Raw genomic sequence first — 26,925 nt, 5'->3', positions numbered from 1 at the left:
GTCACGTCCCCTTATTTACCGCGCCACTTCCGTTGTGTTTAGATAACCATAACAAACATGGCGACTTACAGACAGGTCGGCAGATTGTTGGGTAATTCCGCAAGACTTTCTCGTCTGTAAGTTGTTTTGTATTTATCTATATCTGCATTGTTTTCTGTTTTTGCTTTATTTCATGTGTGCATGAATGTGTCGGCATATTAAGCATCAGGGTCAGGCAGGCTAACGGTAGCACGCTGGCTAAACGGCGGAGTGACGCAGACAGTCAGCTACAGCGCAGGGAGGTGTGGGGATGTTTTACTGCTTTAAACGTCTCCACCATACAGCCGCTTATTAACACTTTAAAGTCGTCAGTATCAACCATAACAAACCTTTGCAAACTTAAAAAAAGTTTTTTTGTTTTTGTTGCATAAGTGCTAAAACTTTAGACCGATTATCCTGAGTTGTACACAGGGATACCGTTACTCTCGACAGTTCATATCTATAAGTTATTATAGTTAACAAAAAATATAACGGTTCGCTTAGCTTGGTTTAAAAACACATTTAAACTGCCTTATCAGGCTTTCATAGATATATTTATTTACACCTAAGAAGTTTATAACTGCACTGATTTTACTAAATCTTGCCTCCGACATATGCCCTTAATTCAATAAGTGATAAAAAAAAACAAAAAAAACAACAACAATCTGCACTCACTCTGTAAACTAACTCAAACTAAACTGGATTAAAACATCAAAACAAAATATAAATAACAATTAATTACAAAAGGCAAAACTAAAATAACTTTCCATAAGAGACAATGTCTCACAATTACTCTGTTTCTGCTGGTGTTTCTACGGTCTTATACACTCAGACACGTCATTACAAACGTCTTTCTAGTACTGGGTTGGACCCCCTTTGCCTTAAGAACTGCCTCAATTCTTCATGACGTGACCAAAATGGTTGAGGAGTTAAGGCAATGTGAAGTTCACTTGGTAAAATTTAGGCCTTTTTGTTTGTTTGTTTGTTTGTTTTTTGCCTTGTGAATTTCCTGTGCTACCATGATAAATTAAGTATCCCATGAAGCCTGTTTTCTCCTTCTTCTGGAACCATTTGAATTATGTCTTTAGCAAAAACGGAAATAGTTACTGTCATTTAAAGAGCACTTGTAAATAAAGGGTTAAAGAAGCAAGCCATTATAACCACTTTCACAAAGGGATGTACATGGTGAGCGGCATGTCATTCCACGTATTCCCAATTTATCCTCAGATGGAAATAAGGGGCTCAAAGTATACTAAGAAAAAAAATCTGCACGATTGCTACACTACCTGAAGCCTAAACCATTGATACAAGGCAGGATGGAGCCATGACAAATCTGACCGTACTGTCCAAACATCGCAGCAGAAATGGAAATTCATCCCGAATGTACAGAACAACTGTAATCTTTTTCTTTTCCTTTTGTTTATATGTATTAAAGAAAAATTCTTAATAAAAAGAAATTGTTTTTTAAAAAAAAAGATATTGAAATTCATGAGACCAGGCAATAATTTTGCAGTGCTCCATTTTCCAATTTTTGGTTAAACCTGTGTAAATAGTATCCTGTTTATTGTTCTTAGCAGACAGGAGTGCCACACAGTGTGGTCTTCTGCTGCTGCAGGCCATCTGTTTCAAGCTTCAATGTGTCTTGCATTTGGATAAGCTCTTCTGTTGTAATAAGTTGTTATTTGCGTTTGAATTTGTATCAAGTTCATTCTCATTTGACCTCTGACCTTAACAATGTGCTTTAGTGGAGAGAACCATTGTTCACCAGATATTTTCTCTCTTTATGACAATTTTCTTTAAACACTGAAGATGGTTGTTTGGGAAAATCCCAGCAGATCAGCAGGTTCAGGCAAATCTAACACCAAATAAAAGTAACAGACAGATTTCTGCTGTTGTCCACTTTCCTTACATATCATATACAGTGCCATTTTTGCCTGTAATTGTACAGTGTATGTCTGTGTTTTCTATTTTGTAATTCAAATGTCTTATAAAAAAAATACATTTTTAGTTATCAGTGAAATGATACAGACAGTTCTTTCTCCTTGGCTAAAGTAAGACAAATACTGATTGCACTGTGTATCGTTTTAAGCTCTGCATGACCCCTTTGGTTGTTTTACGTGTTGCCTTATGCAACAGTTTGTAATACTCCTGCTACAAATTATTAGTTGTACAAACACTGTGCACCAAATCATTTTAGTGGATTAATCTCACCACACCTTCATGTTTTGAAATCATTACTTCACCGCTCCAGAGAGGAAGGCATTAGATGAAGTGGGCTGGCACGGATACTTGACATTTTGATTTCTAACACCATTCATTTATCAGTGTGAGCTGCGTTGTATTAAATTTCTTAATCTGCTGCATTTTTCAGTCTTGCTGTCAGTGGGTTTCAGAGCACTGGATTACACTTGCCTTCACATACCACAGGAGTTTCAAACAGATGGCCCTCAAACCCCATCTGGATTGTTCCTGGTTTGTATTCATAATAATCACACATGTAACATTGAATGTGTTAATACTGGAGTGATTGTCTTGAACCCAATAGATGCAGCTGCTGTTTGAGCAGGACACGTAACATTAGCCTTGCAGTTCAATAAAGTAAAGAGTTGCTGCATAAAATAAGGACACCGTCTAATGAAAAAAGGTGATTTATGTTGCATTCTTCTTCTTTGTTTTTTTTTCTCTTCCCAGGAAGGACCATGTTTGTGCAGACGCAGGACACACCAAATCCAAACAGCATGAAGTTCCTGCCTGGCCGGACAGTTCTTGAAACAGGAACTATGAATTTTGCGGGCCCTCGTGAGGCACACTGCTCACCTCTAGCCAGGTATGTGAGATTACTGGTCTGAGAGAAATGCCTAATGTCAAACAGTCATCTTAGCATAGCAGATGTAGGTAGATGAGTTTTAATACATGCGGTCAGTGCGCTGGACAGTGCACACGACAGGTGAATAACTGACTGGGTGGAGTGGATGGAGATGAGTGTCAGGGGTGATTTGTGACAGAAGAAAAGCAGCAAGAGTGAATGAGACATTTTACTAGATAGTAGTGAGACCTGCTATGATGTATAATTTGGAGACAGTGACCCTGACAAAAAACAAACAAACAAAAAAATAGAGATGACACAGTTGAAGATGCTAAATTTTTTTATTTAGAGTGATCAGGATGGACAGGATCAGAATGAGCATGTCAGAGGGACAATGTGAAAAAAGGTGTAACCTCTGCTAAGCACAGAAACAGTAGACCTCTTTTCTCACAGCCCAGCACGCTGCTGATTCAGATCCTCAGTGTAAAGCTTTTACCTCTACTTGATCTTTATGACACTGTGGTGCAACAATTTTGAACAGAAATATTATTTTCTAATTCTATTTCCCATTAAAATATTATGTTAATAAATGTGACTGATACCTGCACACAATTTGCACGTCGATATGTGTGTATTTATTTGTTACAAACATTGCACAACCTTCTGTATTAAGTGTAAGATGAATCTTTGAAGTGTGGCGTAATAAAACCTCAGTGATTGTCTTCAGGCAGCTTTTTAGGCTCGATGGAGTCAAGAGTGTGTTCCTGGGCCCTGACTTTATTACCATCACAAAGGTAAACTCATGCCCAGTTTGTAAGAATTGGCACTGGCACAGCTTGGCATACCTCAACTAAGAATAGGTTGGTTTCTCATCCTTCTTTGTTTAGGCTGACCCAAATTTGGAATGGAAGGTAATTAAGCCTGATGTGTTTGCTACCATTATGGACTTTTTTACCTCCGGGCTTCCTGTTGTAAACGAGGACAGCCAGCCAAGCCCAGATACAGGTGTGGTTTTTCAAACAGCTGTGGCCTACCCATTATCAAAACATCGACTTAGACAGAAATAACAAGCTGCTTTGAATGCTGAGGAACAACAATCTCTGCCTCTCCTTTCAGCACCGTCAGATGACGACGACGAGGTAGTTGCTATGATTAAAGAACTACTAGAGACTCGAATAAGGTAACTACTCATGAAGGTGCACTATGACCTCAGGGCCCGTTGCTTCCTATGCTTTTTGGGTTTTTTGCCTAATACAAGTCAATGTTCTCACTCCGTCAGGCCAACTGTGCAAGAGGACGGAGGAGATGTTATATACCGCGGATTTGAAGATGGCATTGTTAAACTGAAGCTGCAGGGCTCTTGCACCAGTTGCCCCAGTTCAATTGTGACTTTGAAGAGTGGCATCCAAAACATGCTACAGTTTTATGTACCCGAGGTTGAATCGGTGGAACAGGTTTGTTGTCTTTCTCTCATTTGATTTTAGGAATCAGGAATTTTTAAGATGTTAATCCTGACATCTTGATTTATATTTCATGTTCAACACTTGAGCTGTAAAGAGCTTTTATGCGTGTCTTCCAGGTGAAGGAGGAGGAGGAGGCTGCTCAAGTCTGAACCACTGAAATCATACACATTCCTGTCTCTACCAGCTACCGACTTTAATGCAAGCAATAGTTGCAATAAAATGTGTTTGATAGCACAGCTGTGTGAAAGAAACCATCACCATTATCAATTCAGATGTAATCTCGTATGTGTTGTTTCCCAGCTGTTTGTTTTTTTTGTACAGTGACAGTATTTAACAAGAATAGCCCAGTCACAGGAACAGCTGACTGGAATATTTTATTACTCAACATCTGTCAAGCAAGAAAAGCAGCCTTTTAGGTTTAAAATCTGTATACCGTATGTGTATAAATAAAGTTTGTTATAATATTTTGTGACCATTTGTCTGCTTTGTTGTACATAAGTGTTCCAACTAGTGGCCTAGTTGAAGATGCTCAGATTTCCATTGACAATGACCAATATGGACAGGACTAGAAATGAGTACGTCAGGGGGACAGCTCGAGTTGAGCAGTTGAAACACAAGAGGACGGATGGTTGATATACTGGACAAAGGTTGTTGAAGATGTAGCTGCCAGGCAAGAAGTGGACTTTAGAGGATGTGCAGAGGGTTGGTGCGGCATAAGAGGATACTACCAATAAGGTCAGATCCAGGGTGGTGACACATGAACAGAGCGACCAAAAGAAGGGAAAATAGAAAGTGGGTATTTTCCACTAAAATTATATGGACCATTTAAACTATGTAAGACCAAAAACCATAAAAGGCAATTTTGTATATAAAAATTTTAAAAAGCATTGGTGGATTTCTACTGAGGGACGTTGTACCTCAGTAATTCTAAAATCGCCAGAGCATACACAGGCTTTTGGGCCTTTTTAGCAATATTTTCCTTCCACGGCCAGTAGAAAGCACAGGCCTTCCATTGTGGGCCGATGTTGACTCTAGCAGCAGCAGGATCTGCAGGATGTTCCGGCTGCGAATCGCATCCTGATGCCACGTCAGAAATGCGTACGTCTGTAGGCGCAACCTGAATCGACAGACCTCCCGACCAATCAGAAGGCGCCGTGGAAGAACGCGGATGGCTATGATTCATAGGAATCATCGGGGGCGGAGCTTATTGACAGGCGTTCCCAGCTACCGACTTCAGAGTAGCTGTAACTGGCAGCAGAACTGTAGCCATGTGTGGTGAGTAGTGCATTTATTCTATATTTATACTAATTGGCGCTGAATGTATGTGATTCACGTTTCACCAGAATAGCTAGCTGAATAGTTATTCAGTTATTGCCATGTTAGTTTGAGGATAAATGCTGGAAATGAGCTAGGGGAGGCTAAAGTGAGTTTTGTACGACCAACATGATGTTGCTAGCCAGCTAAATATAAACCGGTCTGTGTTTTTCCGTTTTACTCTGAAAGCTGCTTGATGTGGGATAACACGATCGAGCAGCAGAGTCGATATTTGAGTGCGACATTAAAATGGTAACCTGCTTTACGACGTTATTACCAGCCGAGTAAGTTTCCAGTAGCTAAATCTCTGTCTGTTACTGTGGTCTGTGGATCTAGATGACTGTGACAGAGACCTTGGAAAACGAGTTAGACTCGTTGTTATTATAAAAAATGAAAGTGTAACTAGATGATCTGTGTTCTTTGGGATAATACCATACCATACCACATTTATTTATAAAGCACTTTAACATATAAACCAGTGTCCACAAAATGCTGTACATATACAAATAGCATAAACAAAACATAAAATCAAATATGTTTGTTGTTTTTTTTAAGTCAAATTGAGTCAACCCCTTAAAAGAGTGCCAAAGGCTTTAGCAAATATTGTACTATATAATACTGGTGTATCGCTGTGAATTAACGTCAGTCTTTCACTGTCTATATGACGCCAGTGGTCATAATCAGTTTGATGCTTTCTAATCCTGTCCTGTCTCCGCCGTCTCCATCTATCTCAGTCCTGTGACTGATACCTGACATCTGTTTTCTCTCACTATTATCACAATCAGAGCACTTCCATAACCAAGCCACCTTGCTATCAATATCTCTTGTCACAGTAAGGTGCCACTTTGCTTAGGTTAACCATTAAGCACTGATTATTTGCAGAAGGGTCCCTTTTGTTTCTCTTTACCCCTCAGTGTCCACCTCCATCACTTGCTTTTCTGAATGAATGCTCTGTTGAGCCAGGATGTCCACTGGTTAGTGTTTAGCCCTGTAACAGGGCTGCACTTTATGCCCACTCTTTTTGCCATTCATGGTGTCACTCCTTTCTGTGTGTGTTTCTTATTAGACTAGATGACAGATGTTTTAGGGAGTAAATTCTCATTATTTATGGAGGTTGCCAATAAAATGCTGAAATCTTGATTTACACTGGCCTGTTTCTGTATCGTAATGGTCTCTCACTTGGGTTAGTAATCACACACAAATAAATCTCAAGTCTTAGTGACAAGGTAAATATCTTAAAATGATTTACAGATGGGAAACAGAAACATCTTGCGTCTGATTTTTGTCATTCCTTTGACAATTCCCCTACCTCTGCTTTACGTAGGCAAGAGGTTATCTTAGGGAAACGGCAGGTCTATATATGTATACTTAATTGTCTTTAAACAGGTCTATCTGCCAAGAGATAACTATATCAGGTTTTCCAGTGCCTGTATGACTTGTTTCTCATGTGTTACATTAGTTTGTCTGGCACTGAACTGTGAATAGCAGCAGATTGACAACTCCCAGTAATTCTTGGCCTGCTACACCAGGAAGGAGTCAAATTACGTTCTCTGTGGTTTCACCAGCCACCTTTACGTAATCATTGTCATCATAAATAGTTTTGTTTTAAGATTTAAAATTGTTTTAAAAACAATTTCTAACTCAAAATGAATTCAAAGCTGGTTTAAAATAAAAACCAGCTGATGGGATAAATCCATGCAGCATACAGAATGTCAGATGTCCTTTGGCATCGGAAAAAACGTTTTAAATACTGTAATGGTGACTTTAGCCAACCTTCACCAAACCCACATGAATTAAACATCACTCTCAAATGCTACAGGGGTATTAGTCTGACAAGCATTTCAAGTGATCTGCTCTTCCAACTGCAAATAAATAAATAAATAAAAATCTCCTTTTGGTAGCACAAATTCTTTATAAAGAAAAGGTTTCTAAAACATTATTCCCTCCTTCCCCAAGGAATCTTTGCCTATCTCAACTACCACGTGCCAAGGACTCGCCGTGAAATCCTTGAGATCCTCCTTAAAGGTCTACGGCGTCTGGAGTACAGAGGCTATGATTCAGCTGGTAAGGAAAAGAGAGACTCATCACCAACAAGTTCTGCCTTTTTTTAAATTGTGTTTTGTTTTGTTTTTCTTGTGTTCAGACCTCCTCAGAGGTTACTCAAGAAATGCTAAAATGTTGTAATAGTTTGTTGGTCTCCAATGTAACATTAATGCAGCAACTGTCCTGAAAGTCACACTTGATGTTTTCTTTTTCAGTAATACATGCCAACACTAATGACTTGTGCCTGATTTATGCTTGTGTGTGGTTACGTGTTGATTAACGTGTGGTTGTGTCCCAGTGTTTTATATACGGTGCCAACAGATGCTGGGATTTTTTATTTTTCTCCTGGTTCCTCGCTCTTTGTTCTGCTCAGTTTTATGTTACATTATTATTATTTTTTTGTTTTTTTGTTTTGTTTTTTTTTGTTTTCTCTGGAGGCAGTTATATTTATCCCTCTGGTTTTCCACTTCTTTGTACTTTCGCTCACATCCATTTTGGTAGTTTCAGCAATCTTCTTCAAGGAATCTGCTGTCAGACCTTCTAATTACACTATGATTATTTTTCCTTATACTGAGTAAATAATTTTTTTTTCTCACTGATGCATTCAAAAAACTCAGCAAAGAAGTATCTTGAAATGCATCAGGGGTACTGAACTGGCAAATCACAATAGCTGTGGGTTGCCTTGACCTGATGTGTAGTTACATTTCTCGGGAGGTGCCCATCATGTTATGTAGAAGGTTATGCCGCTCAGCTAAAAGGGGTTTCCAGATTTCCAGCTGAAGCATAATTCAGGCATTAGGCATTAGTCGGTAGTTATTTTACTTAGATGAACTTTGACACACCACTTATGGAGCTTTCTTTCAGTTCTGCTCAGACATTGGACCAAAAAGAAGACTTTACTTACATAATAGTAATACCACCGTTATACCTAATACCTACGGCCTTGCCATCTTTATGATTCTGCTATTTCTAACTTTTTTTAAAATTTCATTAGGTGTTGGAATTGATGGGGGCAACAGCAAAGATTGGGAGGTCAACGCCAGATCTATCCAGCTGATCAAGCAGCGTGGAAAAGTGAAGGCCCTGGATGAGGAGATCCACAGTAAGCTGAGATTGTTGCTCGTTTAGAGAGAATTAATAGTTGACCGAATCCTCAATTTCCCTTCCTGCACGCCGTGGTGCAATTCGCATACTTAATGTCGTCTGTCTTGGGGGTGTGTTTGTTTGATTTATAGAACAGCAGGATATTGACCTGGATGTGGAGTTTGATGTCCACAGTGGCATTGCCCACACTCGCTGGGCCACTCACGGTGAGCCCAGCCCAGTCAACAGTCATCCACATAGATCTGACAAAAACAATGGTGAGTGATGTTTCAAGTTGGTACAGAAACAGCTAAATGTTTGATTCTGTGTTACGTTTCTGACAGTCCTCTTTGGTTTGCAGAATTCATAGTCATTCACAATGGCATTATCACCAACTACAAAGACCTGAAGAAATTCCTGGTGAGCAGATGTTTTTCATTAATATTTCTTGATGTGTTTTCATTGTTCCGATTTGTAAAGCGAAATCATTTTCTCGTTTCTGTAGGAGAGCAAAGGCTATGAGTTTGAGTCAGAGACTGACACAGAGAGCATCGCCAAGTTGGTGAAGTACATGTATGACAACCGGGAGAGCGACGACATCAGTTTCGCCACGCTGGTTGAACGTGTGACTCAGCAGCTGGTAAGGACTTGCTAATGTACACCAAAGATGCAAAAGCAATCAGACAATAAAAAGACCTGACTTCCTGTTTGACCTGCTGCCTTGCAGGAAGGAGCATTTGCACTGGTCTTCAAGAGTGTCCACTATCCCGGCGAGGTGGTTGGTACAAGGTAAACTCACACACTGATGGCTGATCTTAAATCTCCTAAAGTGACGTCTAAGACGGGTCGAAATGTATACAATACATTTTGAAGTCTGACAGTATAAGAAACCTGTCTGCGATGCATTTAGACCATATACTGTTAAAATATCAGAATGTGGTTTAACATGAATATTTTCTTGTGGTTTATACAGGAGGGGAGGTCCTCTGCTGATTGGAGTGCGCAGTGATCACAAGCTGTCCAGCGATCATATTCCTGTGCTCTACCGCTCATGTAGTTACAGTTTCTCTTTCTAGTCAAATGTATCCAAATGTGGCTGGATGAAATTGCCTGAGGCCTGTTTTCTTTTACATCCCAGCTACTAAAGACAAGAAGAGCTGCAGCACCCTGCCCAGGACAGACCAGGACACCTGCCTGTTTCCAGTAGATGAAAAAGCGGTGGAGTACTACTTTGCATCTGATGCGAGGTAAGCAGATACTGTTAGAGTGCACAAAGATGCTCAGTGAGACTTCCCAGTTCTTTATGTGCCTGCTTTATCCGTGTATCAAAAATCAAACGTTTGATGTGGTTTCTGATCTGCCACGACAGCGCGGTGATCGAGCACACAAACCGGGTGATCTTCCTCGAGGACGACGACGTAGCCGCCGTGATGGATGGCCGGCTGTCGATTCACAGGATAAAGCGCACAGCTGGAGACTACCCAGCCCGTGCCATCCAGACCCTGCAGATGGAACTACAGCAGATCATGATGGGTGAGTGGAGGGACAAATTCTCTTCACAACATGCATTCCTTTCCCACACTAATGGTCAATAAATCATTTATACTGTGCCATTAATTTAGTCTCAAATCCTGTTATTATCCTGCAAGTCATAATTGATGACCAGCTGCTTACATAGTTTGGCTTGCTTTTAACGGTTTGTCCTGAGGTTGTTCTTGTTATCATCCTAGTCGTTACACTCTTGCTAGATTAGCAGCACCACCAAAGAAACCACTGTTGGTAAAACAAACCACTTTGCTTTAAGATGTTATCACTCCCATCTTCCCTTTTTGACCCGAGTTGAAATATTATGCTAGGTTTGTACTAAGACAGCTGTTTCCTTCTTTTTCAACATTTTACTCCAGCCCCAGGATTTGAACTCAAACAAAGGTGGAAAACATTTAAATTTTAGCTTTAATGTGAAGCCATTAATACCCAATGTATAGCACAATGTGCAATTTGTGACTTTTTTAAAAAAAAGTACAATTCCCCTTACTAATGCTTAGACAAATGCACCCAATAAAAAGCATTTCTCAGTGTTTAATTGTTGTTAAAGAAAAACAATTATTTCCCCAAGTCACCAAAGTTAAACCGTTCACTATGGGAATTAGGACACATTTTTATTATTGCATTATTTTCTCTTTTTTCATGTATAAAATCATAACAAAAACCCCACAATCATGTAAGTTTTATTCTTGGGACAGTTTTGCATGCAAACGCATATCGACTCCAGGTCTGTAAGAATCTGACAAATCTATAATCAGTCAGGATTAAATTGCTTCCCAGGGCTGTTAGGTAATCCTGACTGACTTTATATTTGTCAGACCCTGATGAGGACTTGGAGTCGATGTGCATAAGGTCTGTTTTGCATGCAAAATTGCACCAAGAATCAACTTGTTACATGCACTTAATCAGTTATCGGACTACCTGCGGATATGATTTTTGGAATTGAAGTATTTCATCTATCCTGCTGCTGTGTCCTTAAATGACGAACATGAGGTTTGCTCAGTATGAACACAGCTTTAAAAAAAAGGAGATTAAATCTCATGGTTACTGTCTATATTTTCTTTTTTCTTCATTTTCACTGACTTTTCCTCAGCAGTCCAGCAGAGGGCAGAGGTGAGCCGATGTTGGCTGCACTCGACATTCCTTTGTGGTCCTGTCATTACTCAGCCTCTCTCCTCTCATTTCCTAGTTTTTTTTCTTCTGCTGAATAACCTAATTCGCATGACCCAAATTGCTCTCAAAGGCAGGCTGAAAAGCACTTGCATATATATTTTCTTTACCGTCACGGTTTTTAATTGATAGGAAAGCATTATCTCCCTAATGTTTTGTGTTTGTTTTATTTCATTTGAGGCATGACTCATGCTATGGCTCCAAATATCCTAATAGAGAAAGAAAGTTTACCCAGTAAGTACTCTCATTTCCAGGAAGGGCTGATTGTCAATAAAACACAGTGAGGACGTTTGTTTTTGCTCCTTCAGGAGGCTGTGGTTTGCATTCTCGGACGCTTAATACATGTAAACAAAACCTCTCTCGGTCGGTTGAGTTCATGTGGGTTTTATGAGGCTTATAAAAAGTCTGTCACTGAGTGCTTAACTGGTATTTACCTTTTTTTTTTTTTTTGGACTAATTCTGGAAATGTTCTGATTGATATCTGATCCTCATTTTACAGGCAACTACAGCTCCTTCATGCAGAAGGAGATCTTTGAGCAGCCAGAGTCTGTTGTTAACACCATGAGAGGGAGAGTCAACTTTGACAACAACACAGGTTGGAGCACTGCCTTATTATTATATTTACCAAGACAAGAAATGACAATTCCTCAAAAGTGTCAATCTTTGGCTTTCACTGTAGTCTTTAGCGTCAAGTAATTTAGTTTTGCATGTGCAACTACCTTTAGTTCATTATAATAAGGATCAAGGACGCCCTATAAAAGTTTTACAGCTCTAAGTACATTTTTTAAGTGTAAAATGTCCCATCTCTCCTGTGGGGTGTTTGTGGTCTTTGAGCAGTTTGTTGTGCTTTTCAGTGACACTGGGTGGACTTAAGGATCACATCAAAGAGATTCAGAGGTGTCGCCGACTTATCCTCATTGCTTGTGGCACCAGCTATCATGCAGGAGTAGCAGTGAGTAGTCTTTTGTTTAACCACCTTTTGTTCATTGGTGCAAAGTCCCGTCATAAAAATAGTCAAACTGAATCCAAGAGGAAATGTGACACCTGTGTTGTGGTATGAGCTTCGTGTCCTGACACACTCTATGCTCTGCTCACAGCTGGCACGTTTTCACAAAGTGATGCTGTTGCTTTTTTCCCCAGACCCGCCAGGTGCTGGAGGAGCTGACCGAGCTGCCTGTCATGGTGGAGCTGGCCAGCGACTTCCTGGACAGGAACACCCCTGTTTTCCGAGACGATGTCTGCTTCTTTATCAGCCAGTCAGGTGTGGAGACCAGTGCCATCTGGACTTGATCTGTGGCACATTCCCCATTTGTATTCCACTTTCTATTTGGGGGCTCTTCTTGATTTATCTTTTTATGTGCTCAACTTTTTCAAAATGCTGAGTCAAAGTTTTTGAAACCTGTGGATTATTTTTTTTCTGTAAAGCTGTCTTAAATCAGACTAGTTTAGGGTGCAAAAGTCAGTAAATCAGTTTTATTGTGTGAATTGTTACGTTCCATAAACGGGTTGTGTTTTCCATTTCTGCCGACCCCGCAGGGGAGACCGCTGACAGCCTCATGGCCCTGCGCTACTGTAAGGAGAGGGGGGCTCTGACTGTGGGCGTCACTAACACAGTGGGCAGCTCCATCTCGAGGGAGACTGACTGTGGCGTCCACATCAACGCCGGGCCAGAGATCGGAGTAGCGAGCACCAAGGTATACCATGGCAACCGTGGCTCTGATTAACTCTGCGGTTTTTATGAGTGCAGCTTTTATGCACCGTGGAAGTGGAAAACCACAACATGCATTTATTGTGTCACTGGAGATTGAAAGGATACTTCTTACATTAACCTCTTGAGGTTAGGTTATATTATGCTACACAGCATTACCAAAATTCCTGTTATTATTATCTTGCTATCTTTGAAATAGCTACTTTAAACACAGACTAGCCGCTGTCAGTTGCCTCCTTCAAAGCAACTTATATAAAGAGTGATAAAACGGTGATAAGACAGTCAGTCTGTAATCATTTTGAGGGGTGAATGGGGCCAAGTTGCCAATTACATGCAATCTGTGTGTGATAAATCAACCAAAATAGAAAATCTGTTGCCTTTTACATACAAATAAATTCACACTAACTGCATGCATTCAGCCAGAACCTCATAGATTTTGAAGAGAAAGTCAGAAGTTGCTCCACAAATATCGGCATAGTTGCTGTTGGATGACGATTTTACTGCATAATGAGACAGGGGCTCGGCAATCTTATATAGCAATATAACCAGGATACAACCAGTTGAGTGGACTCCGCCTTTCAAATGTTCACCAATGTGTCTGACGGTGATTGCAGTCAGTTGGAGCTGGAGACAGGTTGCCAAACTACTTGTAACCAGTTGCAGGCTCCAAAAAGAAAAATTTTTAAATCAGTTCACTGGGCAGCAACCAAGTTTCCAGCCATAGAGTTTTCCTAGTCGTTCTATTTAAACTTCATTGAGACTGAGTCATTAGTGATGAAGATGAATGTACTGCTGGGTGTGTTTTCACCTTGTTGTGGCAGGCTTGGATGTGGATGATTGAAAACAGCACATTTCCTTGGAGTTGAAGTGAATGTTTATTGCCCCATTTTAAAAAAGCAATCTACTCATTTTTCTGCTTTTGTCTATGAGAATATTTTCAGAGGCAGCACACCAAATGAATTTGTTACATTCAAGTTAGAAAAATAGCGCATGATTTCTTTGATTTGTTCTAACTGAGCCTTTGATACTTAGCTAAAGTACTGTACACCAGTTAATTGCATCATCTCGTAAATGAACTGGACGCTCGCTGACTCTGAATGAAACCCAGATGAAAACTCAATTGCAATTCTGGTCCCGCCTTTTGGAAGTTGACGTGGTCCTCCACTCTTATCCCAGAGGGAGTTAAAGAAGCCTGATTTTCTCATCTCAGCTCATGTAAACCTTGGACACTTGGTTTCATGCCTCTCCCACCCCCTCACTGAAAGCACTTGCCAGCTGGGATTCGAGCAGAGTTGAAGCCCCTGCTCTTTCTAGGGAGCATAGAGAGAGAGAGGGAGGAAAAGTGGAGCAGGTCCTTCCCTGCCCCAGCTCTTGGCTCAGTGACTCTTGTGTTGCTCCAAAGTCCCAGAGCACGCCTCAGAGACGCCATCATTTACTGCTCGGCTGGCAGGGCCACACACCCACACCCACTTCATCCGAATGCTGCACATTAACAACCAAGCTTATCAAACACTGACTTGGTTTGCAACTAATCACATGCTGAATCATCCCAAATTCATATATTTGGTCTCAATTTTCTGCTTTTTCATGCTCGTAGGACTTTTTTTTTAACTTTAAATGAGGGAATTTCCAATTCCTTTGTTCATATTCAAGATTCATTGCATAAATTAGCACTAAAAGACAAAACACTTTGATGCTATCATGAGGCAGATCCTTCTGGCAGGTCAGCCGACAGTAAATAAGAGAAGCCTGCTTTTGAATTACATAACTCTTTCCACTGGGAATTTACAGGATTACAAAGTTTGTTTTCTAGATCACAGCTGTTGTATTTTCTTTATGTTTCAGCTATGCATGCATGCATGCTCACATTTGCAGGGTCAAAGTTGGAACATTGTGCATCAGGAAAGCACTGACAAGTTTGAAAGTATGAATATGGAAGAGATCAACGGTTGAAAATGTGGGTTAAATATGTTGCCACAGCTCTGAAGGACTACGATTTGTGTGTTGTTGTGAAGAAAAAAGAAACGGTGTGTAAAGGTTTTACAGCTATTTTCTTGGCCCTGCACATTGGCATTTCTGAGTCCAGAGAGTCTTGTGAATTGACTTGGCTTCTCTCAGACCCTGATTGAATCTCCTAAATGAGCATGGAAGACCTCCAAACGTGCTCGGAGATGAAGGAAGGAGAGGGTGTGGGTAGCGATGACGGCAGGCACAGAGTCTCAGATGTGTTTAGGTTATAAGAAGCGACATTTCCAGAAGGATCAGAGATCATCTGTGGTATATGTGGCTACAAAGGTTTTTAGGATGAGCAGCACTAACTTAACTGCGTGCGTTTTTTTTTTTTTTTATAATGCTGCTTGATGTGTATGAAAACCCACCTCTCCATATTTCATCTGGTGCAGATTATAAACTGGAGACCAAATTTGCAATCAAAACAAAGCGAAAAAGAAGGACATGGCTTCATAATCTGTACCGAAAGGCTCAAGTCGTGATCTGGTCGCTGCTTCGTTGGTTCGATATTGAGCTGCAAAACAGGAAATCTACCATTCCCTCTAGAAATGAGGTCACAAGCAAGCAATATTTCACTGTGCAGTGGTGGTGGTCCACTTTGTGACCTTCATGCAAATAGTTAGGGAGCAGTTGTTTTCTTTTTTAGTCAGAGTAGAGACAGACAAAGAAACCGCATCTTAGCAATTGTGTTACAGTTAATAAATATTCTGCTTTCTCTGTTGTGTTTTTCGTCTTCAGGCCTACACCAGTCAGTTTGTGGCCTTGATCATGTTTGCCCTCCTGATGTGCGATGACAGGATTTCAGTGCAGCCCAGGCGCCGTGAGATAATCCAGGGCCTAAGAGTGCTTCCAGGTAAGTCACGCCACATGTGTTGTAATTCAGCCAGAGAAGTCCTGATCATATGTGAAGTTTAAACACAAAAAGACTGGAAAAGCTGGCTCTCAGACCCAAGATCAAGCACATCCACAGCCTGTTTTAGTTTTGTTTTTGTTGGTGTTTCTTTTTTAAATCCTCTTAGAGGACAAACTTAAACGGCAACAAAAGGATCAGAAGACGAGAGAGAGCGGGAAGGGGGGCAGACGGATGAATAGCTTTAGATTTTGGCGTTGGGCTCTTGCATGACTCTATGAATCTAAAGCACATGATAACATGTCCCCAATAGTAACCTAATAAGGAATGTCTGGCTTGTCTACCACTCCCTGCCCAACATTAGAAGCTGAGTCTAGGTTCTGTTGCTGCAATATTTTTTTCATATTTTGTCGATGCCAGTCAGCCTCTTTAAACAAGAAAAAAAAATGTGTGTGTGTGTGTGTGTGTTAGATCTGATTAAGGAGGTCCTCAGTTTGGATGATGAAATCCAGAAGCTGGCAACAGAGCTGTACCAGCAGAAGAGTGTGCTCATCATGGGCAGAGGCTACCATTACGCTACCTGCTTGGAGGGAGCACTGGTGAGCACATGCGAGTTTATCATCTGACAACTTGATTGTTAATTACAGCATAGGCTTGCATTTATCTAAAGTCTGGATGTTTTTTTTATTCCCCTGCAGAAAATCAAGGAAATCACGTACATGCATTCAGAGGGTATCCTGGCAGGAGAGCTGAAACACGGCCCGCTGGCCCTGGTGGATAAACTCATGCCGGTGATCATGATCATAATGAGAGACCACACTTATGTCAAGTGTCAGAATGCCCTGCAGCAAGTTGTTGCTCGCCAGGTAAGAATCGCACATGGCGCATGTTTTGTGATCAGCCTTATTGTAATGTCGGTGTGTTGGTTTATTTTATAATCCAGTCACAAGTGATCAGCCCAGATTGTTTAGTTGGCTGAAATGCTCAAACAAACTCTGACAAATCAAAATTAAATGTGATGCTTTACAGTGTTTATTATAGCGTGGAAATTGACTAAGTGTGTTTATTTGAATCCATTTAAGTTTTTTCCTTTCTGAAAACTGTTTGCATCATAACTCATTAAGTTCAAACCCCGAAAGTATGTTGACCACTGCGTCACCTCTGGCCCTTCAACTCAGTCGGTGGAAGGGGAGAGGTTGATTCAGCGCATCTCCATCATCGTGTAGTCAACAATCTGCAACAGATGTTGGTTTAGAGGTGTGAAAACGCACACTTTATTCATCTCTTTGTTTCATTTACAGGGTCGTCCTATTGTGATCTGCGACAAGGACGATCACGAAACCATCAAAAACTCTAGCCGCACCATCAAAGTGCCTCACTGTTTGGACTGCCTGCAGGGCATCCTGAGCGTCATCCCTCTGCAGCTGCTGTCCTTCCACCTGGCTGTCCTGAGAGGCTACGATGTAAGTGCTTTCCCTTCAGGATCAGCAACAACTTTCAATCCAGCATGCTTCTTAATTCAAACATTTCATGGAGATACTATTTTCCCAAGTCATTTCCACTCTTACAGTCATCATCAGTATACCTGTGTTTACAGGTGTAGTAAGAGTATGATTGTGTAAAATACGTCGATGATTCATTTTCAGGACATAAAAGAGGACAGTTGTGCAAAAGATTCTGGAGCACAATATAAATGAGATGTTCTGTTATTATTAGCCTGTCACTGATCATCTAGCGCTGTCGCTCAGGACTGCTTTGTAAGCAGAAACACTGCCAAAATAAACGTGCAGTGTTTATATCTGTAAATCAGCATGTCCCCAACTTGCTTGAAAATGTAGCCTACTTTGTGAACGATGTAAACTGGCAAACTTGGTGGTGAAGGTGATGACGATGTGGTTAGCTGCCACACTGAAAGAATTATAGTTAAATGTAAATAACCTCCATCTGTGCGCGAATTCTGACCTGCGATTGGTTCATTTATTGGCAAAGCCCACAAGCTGTTACTGATGTTTGTGCTGGTGCTGCAGAACTGACTTAGATGTGTTGTTCCCTTGATTTTCTGTTTTTGAGGAATTTTAAAGGTCAAAGTGAGCAGCTTAACTCAAAGTCAGCATCTAAGTGAGTTTTTCAGAGCATTTCAGAGAAACGTCCTGGCCGTGCAGCTCTGTAGAACAAACAGCTCCACCATACGCATGCCCTGTGTTTTATGTAATTTGGTCCGAGGGGAGGAGAAGCGCTTTGGACAGGACGTGTGATAATTACAAGAGCCAGCCAAGCCGCCATATCTCTGGCTCGCAGATTAAAGTATGTTTTTGTTAAGATTTGTATAAATCATGCTCGGGTGTTTTGACAGCAGCATTTAGTCAACAGCAGCAACAGTCTCCTTTTCATCTGTAAGGCTATTGATTGTCTGCTCCTCTGTTTAAACGCAGGTGGACTGTCCAAGAAACCTGGCCAAGTCCGTGACAGTAGAGTGAGCCGCACCATTCATCACTAACAACAAAAGCTTGGCATAGACACACATTCAAGCACAGACCCCAAAGGAAGCGTCTATGTGAAGTAAACCATCAGAAGATGACGTCCTGTCCTGTGTCATGTGTGTCGTGGCTCTTTTTTTTTCTTCTTCTTCTTTTTATGCAGTCTTTCAGTAATCGCTCTTGTATCTCACTGTTGTGTATTATCACAGTGTTGCATTGTTTCTTTTATCAGAAAGCTTTAACAGCATTTGTTTTTTCTTTGTTGTTGCCAGTGGCAAGGAATGGGTTGGGAATGACATATAATGTGCATATATCACTTTTTTGGGGGTGAACCTGTATCAACCATCGCTGGCCATTTATGGGCATGCCTTCCATGTTTATCTGATGCTGATTGGGCTCTCTGGAAGCTGATGTTAAAGCTGACAGTAGTTTACGCTTTAAAGACCTCACTGGCTCATTTTCTCTTTTAGTGCAATGATTTGTAGTTTAGTTGGGATTTTTTTCCTTGGCAGCTAATCATTCAAAGTGTCTTTACTCCACAGTTGAAGTAAACCACAGTTTTGAATCATTCCAAGCCACAGGTCATCGCTTCTTCATAATTGCAGTGTGGTTTTGATACACTTTCCCCTCTTGGATTTTCTTCTGAGGACACGCAGCAAAGAGCAGCATCAAATGTCCGATCAGAAAAAGTTTGTGAATACTGTCATAAATCTTCTAATGTTGTTGTGTGTTAGCCCAGGAATTCGGTTTTTTAAACTCTGGTTTTGGTCCACTCAGTTAATGAGAGGAACCACCTACACCAGAGTCTGAGACGTCGCTCGTTCACTCTCTCCTATTTTTCTCGACACGATCCTGTTACTGTAAACACTCTCTGGGTGCAGTTTAGCGTTTCATTCTCATGTGGGACTTTTCGCATGAAGGTTTCTTTTAATCAATAAACTGAAGTAATGCAATTGAGATAAAGTTGCAAACCTGAAGTAGAGGCAGACGCCAGCCCACACCTTGCCACCGTCATTTTGCAATTTTGGGACCATTTGTAGCTTTTCTTCTTTTTTTTCCTCCTTTTGTTACATTTGTTTGTTAATTGTTTTTTTTTGGAAGGAATTTTATATTATTGAAGTTACTCTTTCATTTAAAATGTTAATGTTACTGTCATCTGAAATGTCAAACCAAAAATCTCTCTCTGGTGGCTTTGGCAATCATAAACCAAATCTTTTTTTCGGTTTCACTGTTGCTTTTGTAGCCAAACATGAACTGATTTTGCAGATCGTATGCTATGAAGTTATTCTGAGGCCCTGAGGGCACGTATACACACAGTCGCTTGGCAGCATGTCATACTGTAGACGTTGACTTTGGTCAGAAGCCAAATGCCAAGCTGTGTGTCTGTGATCCCAGGTGTCTTTTAAATTCAGAAGCCAAGAAAAAAGTTACATTGCGCACACACACACACACACACACACAGTTATGCAGTAGAGAAAGAATAGGAACAGCTTTTTTAAAGCCTGCATTCTTTAAGTTTAAAGATATTTATCTTGCATTTACAATCAAGCCTTAACTTGGACTTCATTTTCCCCCCTTGAGCCTTTTCTGAGCCAGTGAAATGTTGTTACAGGTACTTTTGTAACCCACACACTTTGATTTACTGACTGGATGTATTGATTAAGGATGCTGCACTGGATCCTAGCACCATCTGTTGGGTTACAGAGGGAGTGGGAGTACTATTTATTAGTGGAACTGATGCAATAAAGTGTCACTTACGTATCTTTTAAAAGTGTCTGGGAGTTATTGGATTGAGGATGTGTGCGCTTGTGGATTTACATGACCTAAAATACTGACAGTGATAACAAAAGGTGTCTGTATGATTTTTATTCCAATAAATACGCTGTAGAAATTCAGGCACATTTGGACTGGTCATTAAAATAACTTGTGTTTAGTTTTTCAGGTGATAGATTGCACAAAGAGTTGAGGTACTGGAGGTATTTAGGGGTAGAGTTTGGCACCGCCGCTGGTGCCAAACTCCAGGAAGACTGACACTATCGGTCTGATGCTCCCACGTAGAGCTGTTACAGTGGAGACGCAGTGTCTGAGGTTGCTCCACAGACAAGGCAGGAGTGAAACTGCCACTTGAATGAGAGCAAAGGACATCAAACACAGAGATAGTGAGAAGCGGCAGAGCGCGGGCAGCACAAGCAGCACTGCCTTGATTGGCTTTAAGGGCTCTGCAGATCTCCTTCCTCCACAGCCACACGGAGGGCAGCTGTAATTTCTGAAGGTGTGCGATGGAGGCCAGGTGGAGCAGCAGCTTGAGCATGCATGTTGGTCCAAGCCTTCACGTGCCAGGAGCACACCTGCCAGCTTCTGCCTGATGAACGTGTTCAGTTTCAGCAAGACTGCGAGGTAAAGAGTCAAGTTCCTGGTGAAAGCAAGTGCAGCTCTCAGAAGGATTTCATTGCAGAAACTAACCACAACGGCGGCCTCACACGCAGCTGTGGAGTAATTATGGAAAGTAACCACAGCTTTCAACAGTAACAGCCTCCATTGTCCAAGCATGGGGAGCGTCCTGGGTAGTTTCTCATCTATAAAGAGCATCATGTGAAGCAGGTAACATCCTCTGTGTAGGAGCCAGACTTTGCTAGTTCTTATAAATCAAAGCGTCACTGCAGCTTTTGTCAGTGGGGCTGAATAAGTGTTAGCAGCTGTTGTGACTTTAATTGCAGACAGCTTGGTGTCGTAAGGAGAATGGATTTTCTCTGCTGCAGGCCTCTTGTTAGAGGGGCGGGAATTAAGTGTTATCACAGGAAATGCGCATCTCTAACCATGAACATTAACCTCTATGCCTAAACGTCCTGAAAAACCAAAAGCAGAAATCTGAGTTTCTGTAACTGTAGCCGTTTATATGATCTTGTCAAGACTTGATATTGTGTTTATTTTTTCTTAAAAGTGTAGCATCTTCTGCATAATAAGGGCAGGGGAGCAATCAGCAGGTTCACCTGGTATCTATTAGATGTTTCCTGACGGTGCCAAGTCAAAGTGCAATAAACAGCTGTGTCCTCTTTATCTTCTTTTAGGTTAGGTCTCCTTGTTTATCTGCAGTTGGATCTTTTTAAGTTGCTGCTTAAAATCCAACTACCTTGGACTACCAGAAATATCATTACGTTTGATCACCAAATGAACAAACCTAATGATGTAATTGTTCAAATCTGCTTCATTAGGATTAGTCAGTTTGAGCCAGCAGCAGTGAACATTAAAGCATAAAGCTGAAGCTTCAGTTAAAATGCTGGTAATTTTATTTTGAAAATCTAGTGAATATTCAGTTATATTTACATATTTACTGTCTGGCAATTCATGGCTGCTTTTAATAACCATCAAACATTTTCTGCCAAATGGTTTACAAGAACCCAGTTTTACATTCTGCTGTTTGTATTCTAATGCGATGCTTGTATTTGAAGACATTAGACACACCATCATAGTTGGACACCTTGCTAGTGCCAGTTTGGACCCCTGTTTGCCCTCAGAGCAACTCACATTGTATTCAAAAAACAGTTTGAGATAATTTGAGTTTTGGGGCATGGTGTGTTATCCCCATTGCACTGTGGTCATAAAGGGATGGACATGGTCAGCAACAACACTCAGGATGGGCCCTGCTTTCATACTGTATGCTAAATTCTGACCCTATCATCCAAAGCAACTCAAGATCAGATTTTTCCAGTGTTCTATTATCCAATTTCTGTGAATAGGTGAGATTTGTAGCCCTAGAGTCCCGTTTTTGGCTGACAGGAGGGGCATCTGCAAGTCCTCTGCTGCTATAACCATCTGTTTTAAGGTTTGATGTGTTACAAATTCAGAGATGCCCTTCTGCACCCCTGGGTGTAATGAGTGGTTATTAGGGCTCGAGCACTGACAGTGTGAAGGCCCTATTGTATCTGCTTCGTTTATTATTATTATTATTATTATTATTATTATTATTATTATTATTATTATTATTATTTCGGCAAATGAATCGGCCTTTTGGGGGCCCAAACATGCTCAAAAACTCATGAAATTTTGCACCCGCATCAGGTCTGGTGAAAATTTACGTATTTTAATGACCAGGGAAAATTGGCTCAGTAGCGCCACCTAGAAAAATGAAAAATGCGAGCCCCCGGTGTGGGTATGACCTACATGTATGAAAGTCGGTACACATATCTAACGTGAGGCCGTGGTGCCACGGCGAATTTCGATGACTCGCCATGAAAATCTTATTGCCTCTAATTCTATCATACATTGTCCGATCTGGACCAAAGAGCACACTTATGATAAGGCTCCGCCCCTGAACATATTTCAACTGCCATATTTGACATCAAGGACAGCGCCACCTAGTGGGAACAGGAAATGTCATGTTTTACACTTTGGGATTGTTGCGGGTTCAGGGATCCGTTCTTCGTACCTCGCTTACTACATCCAAGATCAAATGACACATCCAAGATCAAATCATCGCGCCAACTTTGAGCTCGCTATTCCGGTTCTCCGAACACACCACGATTAGTACAGCTGGATGAAGTAATGTGAGATCACTGGGTGGCTTAAAAGGGGCTACGCATCGATACTAGAAACATTGATCGGCAACCCTTTGATTGGTCGGCGAAAATGTCGAAGGAGCGCGCTCAGTATTTTTCGGCAGCAGAGCAAGAACTCTTGATTGAGGGATTTCAGGAGTTTCAGAGTTTAATCAAAACGCAAGGGAACACTGCAAAGGCTGCAAAAGCAAGGAGAGAGGGCTGGCAGAAAGTTGCTGACAAATTAAACTCGTAAGTAATTTATTATATTATATTATATTATATTATATTATATTATATTATATTATATTATATTATATTATATTATATTATATTATATTATATCCTCTTTCACATTAGAGCCACAACAGGACCCACTAGAACATGGGAACAAGTAAAAGTGAAATATAAGAATATTCTGCTTGAGTGCCAGGTATACTTTGCCAATGGAACGGCAGACAGCACTTTTGCCAATGTTCTCTGCGTCTCCAACAGCGTACAGAAACGTGCCACTCGCAAAGAAACGCAAGGCAATGCACACAGTTTGTGCAGTTGTTAATGCCCGACTACGGTGAGTGGAACTCTTAACATAGGGATCCAACAAGTTGGTTAAGTAAATAATACCCTCACGGGAAAATCGATATCTCTCTATGAGCACACTGTCGCGCTGAGCTAAAGGATCCTGTCTATCCCGCAATATACGCTGAATTCTGAAAACTCTCCTTATCAATCTTGCACCTTCCGCAATGGGTTGCTCGCGTACAAACGGACAGGACATGGCTGCGACAGACTTCCCAAATCCACCTTGAGACCACCGCCGTGGTCTCTCATCTTGATTACACGAAGTAATTTACTATTACTACTCTAAAATATGAATTACATCTGAAATAATCAAATACATGAAATAGAATGATTAATAGTACATTTCCCTTTTTTTAGGAAATGACCTGTATGTATCTGTATGAAATCAATAAAAGAATCAAATACTGCATTATCTTTAGTTACATTGATAATATTTATTTATGGAAAAACAGTCGAAAAATATCGCTGTTGCTTTCGTATAAATGAAGCGGACATACCTGAGTGGCCGCGATCTAATCCTGTTTACATAAAGTAAGCCTGCTCCCAAGCAGGTTTACGCTTACGGATCTGTTGCTATGACAGCAAGTCCCGGATGAGCTTCGGAGAACCGAACGATCCAAGATCACGCGAAATCGTCAACAATCAAATCCAGCTAACTTACTTAGCGAGGTACGAAGAACGGACCCCAGATATTGAGGGTGAGCACACAAAACAATCATGGTCCAGAAGAGCTTCGGTCAAACAATGATTTTAATGAACACACATGTGCGGGGAGATGAAGACTGCACACATCAGCCATCACCTGCCCCTAACTTTACAGAAACAATTATTTTATATCAGGGTATTGTTTATGACGCCCCTTCATTGCGTCAAAACACATACAAAGCACATACAATAATATTGACGACTTTCGACATATATGGAAAGAGCCTTCTCTCCGTCTCGAAGCCAGGTACCGACTCTCACTTATCTCCTGGAGCAGACTGTCCCTTTCCCAGACCTACCTTTGCAGCTACAGGCATTTGCAAACTGTTATTCGAACTCCTAGCCCAAACATGAGCCCAACTGTTGTCTGTGTATGTGTGTGTGTATGTGTGTGTCGTCCTCCAATGCACTCAGCCTCACCCCGCCCGTTGGCGCTTCTAACCTTTTACCAGACAGAAGCTCTCAGTGGTGTGTGTAAGGATCTTAACTAAAAGTATATGTGATCTATTGAATAAATGTTTTACCAAAATGCCCCTACTCAAAACTTAATAAAAGAATGTAAAATATGTGTTGTGTAAGCATGTTCTTCCATAGCTCATCATCCCTTACACCATGTATTGTCTGATCATAGCGCCAAACAAAGTTCACGACCTTCAACTACCTGACTGAGATTCAGCTCTTTAAATAAGCACAGACATGCAAAGTGTATATAAAATGATTACAACTACACCTGTAATGAAAAGGTTACTACGTGATTATGATAACCCCAGTAATACAAATTATAACATAATACCAACAGCTTCAATCAATGCTTTTGATGAAAATAAGAATTAATGAAATGGTTAATGATAATGATTACGAAATTCATTATGATGATTATGAATAGTAACAGTAAAATAATGTCTTTAATTCCACAGGATACAGTATTGTGATGGGTGACATCTGCAGCCTCAAATTTCTCCAGGAAAGCATTAAGGAGTTGGTCTTGGGTTACAGTGAAAACTGTGACTTTTCACGAAAGGGTATGACCCCAGAAGCATGGCGAACTTTGATGTCTCGCCATGAAGAAACAAATTAGTATAACTCAATGAAATCCAGTCTGATCAGTACCAAACTTTACAGGCATGATGTCAGACCCGCCCTGAACAGATTGATATGCCCATTGTCAGGAATACGCAGAGCGCCACCTAGTGGGAACAGGAAATGTCATGGCTTTAACAGTTAAAGTCCCAGAGAGCAGCCATTTGGCTTTTCTACCTTTAAAACCCACCTTCCAGCCAAATGGCTGGTAGGCTTTTAGCTAATATCCTTAATCACCTGTGAACTGCTGCTTTTGTTACATAAATAAGGTGGGGCCATGCTGAGCCACTTGGAGTGGTTAGTTTCCTGGGCCACAAGGAAACTTGTGTTTCAGTTTGCCATCTTAGGGAGAAATCAACACACATGGGTGTATTTCCTCTGTTGCTGAGATTTATTGATAAAAACAGTACAAAAAAAACCAACAACAACCATTTGTACACATATTTACAAATAATAATAAAAAGTGAGTGAGTACATTTCAACATTTTCAGCAATCACTCACAATCCTGGCACTGCCATGGTATCTGTAGTCTGCATTTACCACATGTGTATCTGTAGCAGTGAACACATCGCACAGTGGCATGATTGTTCTTGCATTTGTGTTTGACCTGACACATGGCTCTTTTTCCAGGGCTAGGTGTGGAGGGTTGTGTCCAAAGCAACTGTTCTTTTCTTGCCTTCTTCCCAGCCATATGAGAGTTAGCCAACTCTCTTGCAAGCTCCACCAGGAAGTCCACCCGTCTTTCCTGCGTCCCGGTGCATGCTTGATACAGCACATGTGCATTCAGTGCTGCCATGTCAATCATGTTATAGAACACGGCAACTGGCCAGTGCCGTGTTCCTCTGCGGACAGTGTACTCCCGCACCATCTGGTCCATCACATCCACGCCACACTTTGTGGTGTTGTAAAGGGTGACAGTGTTTGGCTTCCTTTTGGTGGTGTTATCAGTCTGAACCACGCTGTGCATGCTGCTAAGAATATAGACTGTCTTCTTCCGTTTGGCCGCATTCGCCGTCAGCGTGGCAGCAGAGGTTGAAAACACCTAAGAAATAAGATAAATTGTTATTTCCATAGCACTTTTACACACAATGAAACACATGAACATAGAACCACAAAAGACCTGCAACATACCTGAATGGTGAATTCATTGCGATCTGTGTGTCTAGCGGGTTGAGGAATTTCCCAGCGACTCTTGTTGACTGTGCCGAGGATGGTGGTTTTCCGTCTAAGAAGTTTTTGCGCAAGTGAAAGCGATGTGAAGAAATTGTCCGTGGTAACATTTCTGCCCTTGTCTAGGATTCCATCAGCCTCATCACTACATTTTCAGACAGTCTCTCCCCACTGGGACGATTGGGGTCCTTGCCAAGATATGGGAAGACATTGCAAATGTACTTGGATTTTAGGTCGCAAGCCACCCAAAACTTGATCCCAAACTTGTCAGGTTTACTTGCAATATACTGCAGGAAACAGCACCGAGTCTTTGATGGGAAAAGCTGTTCATCAACGGTGATATGTAGACCAGGGTTGTAGCACGT

General features: G+C 41.1%; 2 protein-coding genes across 2 annotated transcripts; both read left to right on the top strand.

Annotated features, from left to right (window-relative positions):
• nfu1 (NFU1 iron-sulfur cluster scaffold homolog (S. cerevisiae)) lies at positions 1 to 4,751 on the top strand. Its single transcript, XM_085178897.1, has 8 exons — positions 1 to 116; positions 2,390 to 2,490; positions 2,710 to 2,845; positions 3,552 to 3,618; positions 3,712 to 3,829; positions 3,941 to 4,004; positions 4,104 to 4,278; positions 4,404 to 4,751. Exons 1-8 carry the CDS (start codon positions 58 to 60, stop codon positions 4,434 to 4,436), a joined length of 753 nt encoding a protein of 250 aa, XP_085035023.1. The 5' UTR covers positions 1 to 57; the 3' UTR covers positions 4,437 to 4,751.
• Positions 4,752 to 5,435: 684 nt separating this feature from the next.
• gfpt1 (glutamine--fructose-6-phosphate transaminase 1) lies at positions 5,436 to 20,382 on the top strand. The gene is made up of 19 exons (XM_085178895.1): positions 5,436 to 5,562; positions 7,558 to 7,665; positions 8,639 to 8,746; positions 8,880 to 9,005; positions 9,089 to 9,147; positions 9,233 to 9,367; positions 9,455 to 9,516; positions 9,701 to 9,780; positions 9,866 to 9,974; positions 10,097 to 10,260; positions 11,942 to 12,037; positions 12,297 to 12,394; positions 12,583 to 12,703; positions 12,979 to 13,136; positions 15,899 to 16,013; positions 16,482 to 16,609; positions 16,709 to 16,876; positions 17,312 to 17,473; positions 18,443 to 20,382. Exons 1-19 carry the CDS (start codon positions 5,556 to 5,558, stop codon positions 18,485 to 18,487), a joined length of 2,049 nt encoding a protein of 682 aa, XP_085035021.1. The 5' UTR covers positions 5,436 to 5,555; the 3' UTR covers positions 18,488 to 20,382.
• The last annotated feature ends 6,543 nt before the right edge of the window (positions 20,383 to 26,925 follow it).

This window comes from Neolamprologus multifasciatus, chromosome 12 (genome assembly GCF_963576455.1).
Source record: "Neolamprologus multifasciatus chromosome 12, fNeoMul1.2, whole genome shotgun sequence".
Taxonomy (NCBI): domain Eukaryota; kingdom Metazoa; phylum Chordata; class Actinopteri; order Cichliformes; family Cichlidae; genus Neolamprologus; species Neolamprologus multifasciatus.
The sequence above is the reverse complement of the archived record's forward strand: the minus strand, read 5'-3'. Positions and strand labels throughout refer to the sequence as shown.

Bases quoted from the DNA above. Each gene is read 5' to 3' on its own strand.
- nfu1 (XM_085178897.1), top strand. From the start codon at position 58: ATGGCGACTTACAGACAGGTCGGCAGATTGTTGGGTAATTCCGCAAGA. The intron at 4,005-4,103 runs GTAACTACTCAT...TCACTCCGTCAG, and splicing joins CTACTAGAGACTCGAATAAG to GCCAACTGTGCAAGAGGACG. The intron at 4,279-4,403 runs GTTTGTTGTCTT...CGTGTCTTCCAG, and splicing joins AGGTTGAATCGGTGGAACAG to GTGAAGGAGGAGGAGGAGGC.
- gfpt1 (XM_085178895.1), top strand. The intron at 12,038-12,296 runs GTTGGAGCACTG...TGTGCTTTTCAG, and splicing joins CAACTTTGACAACAACACAG to TGACACTGGGTGGACTTAAG. The intron at 12,395-12,582 runs GTGAGTAGTCTT...TTTTTTCCCCAG, and splicing joins GCTATCATGCAGGAGTAGCA to ACCCGCCAGGTGCTGGAGGA.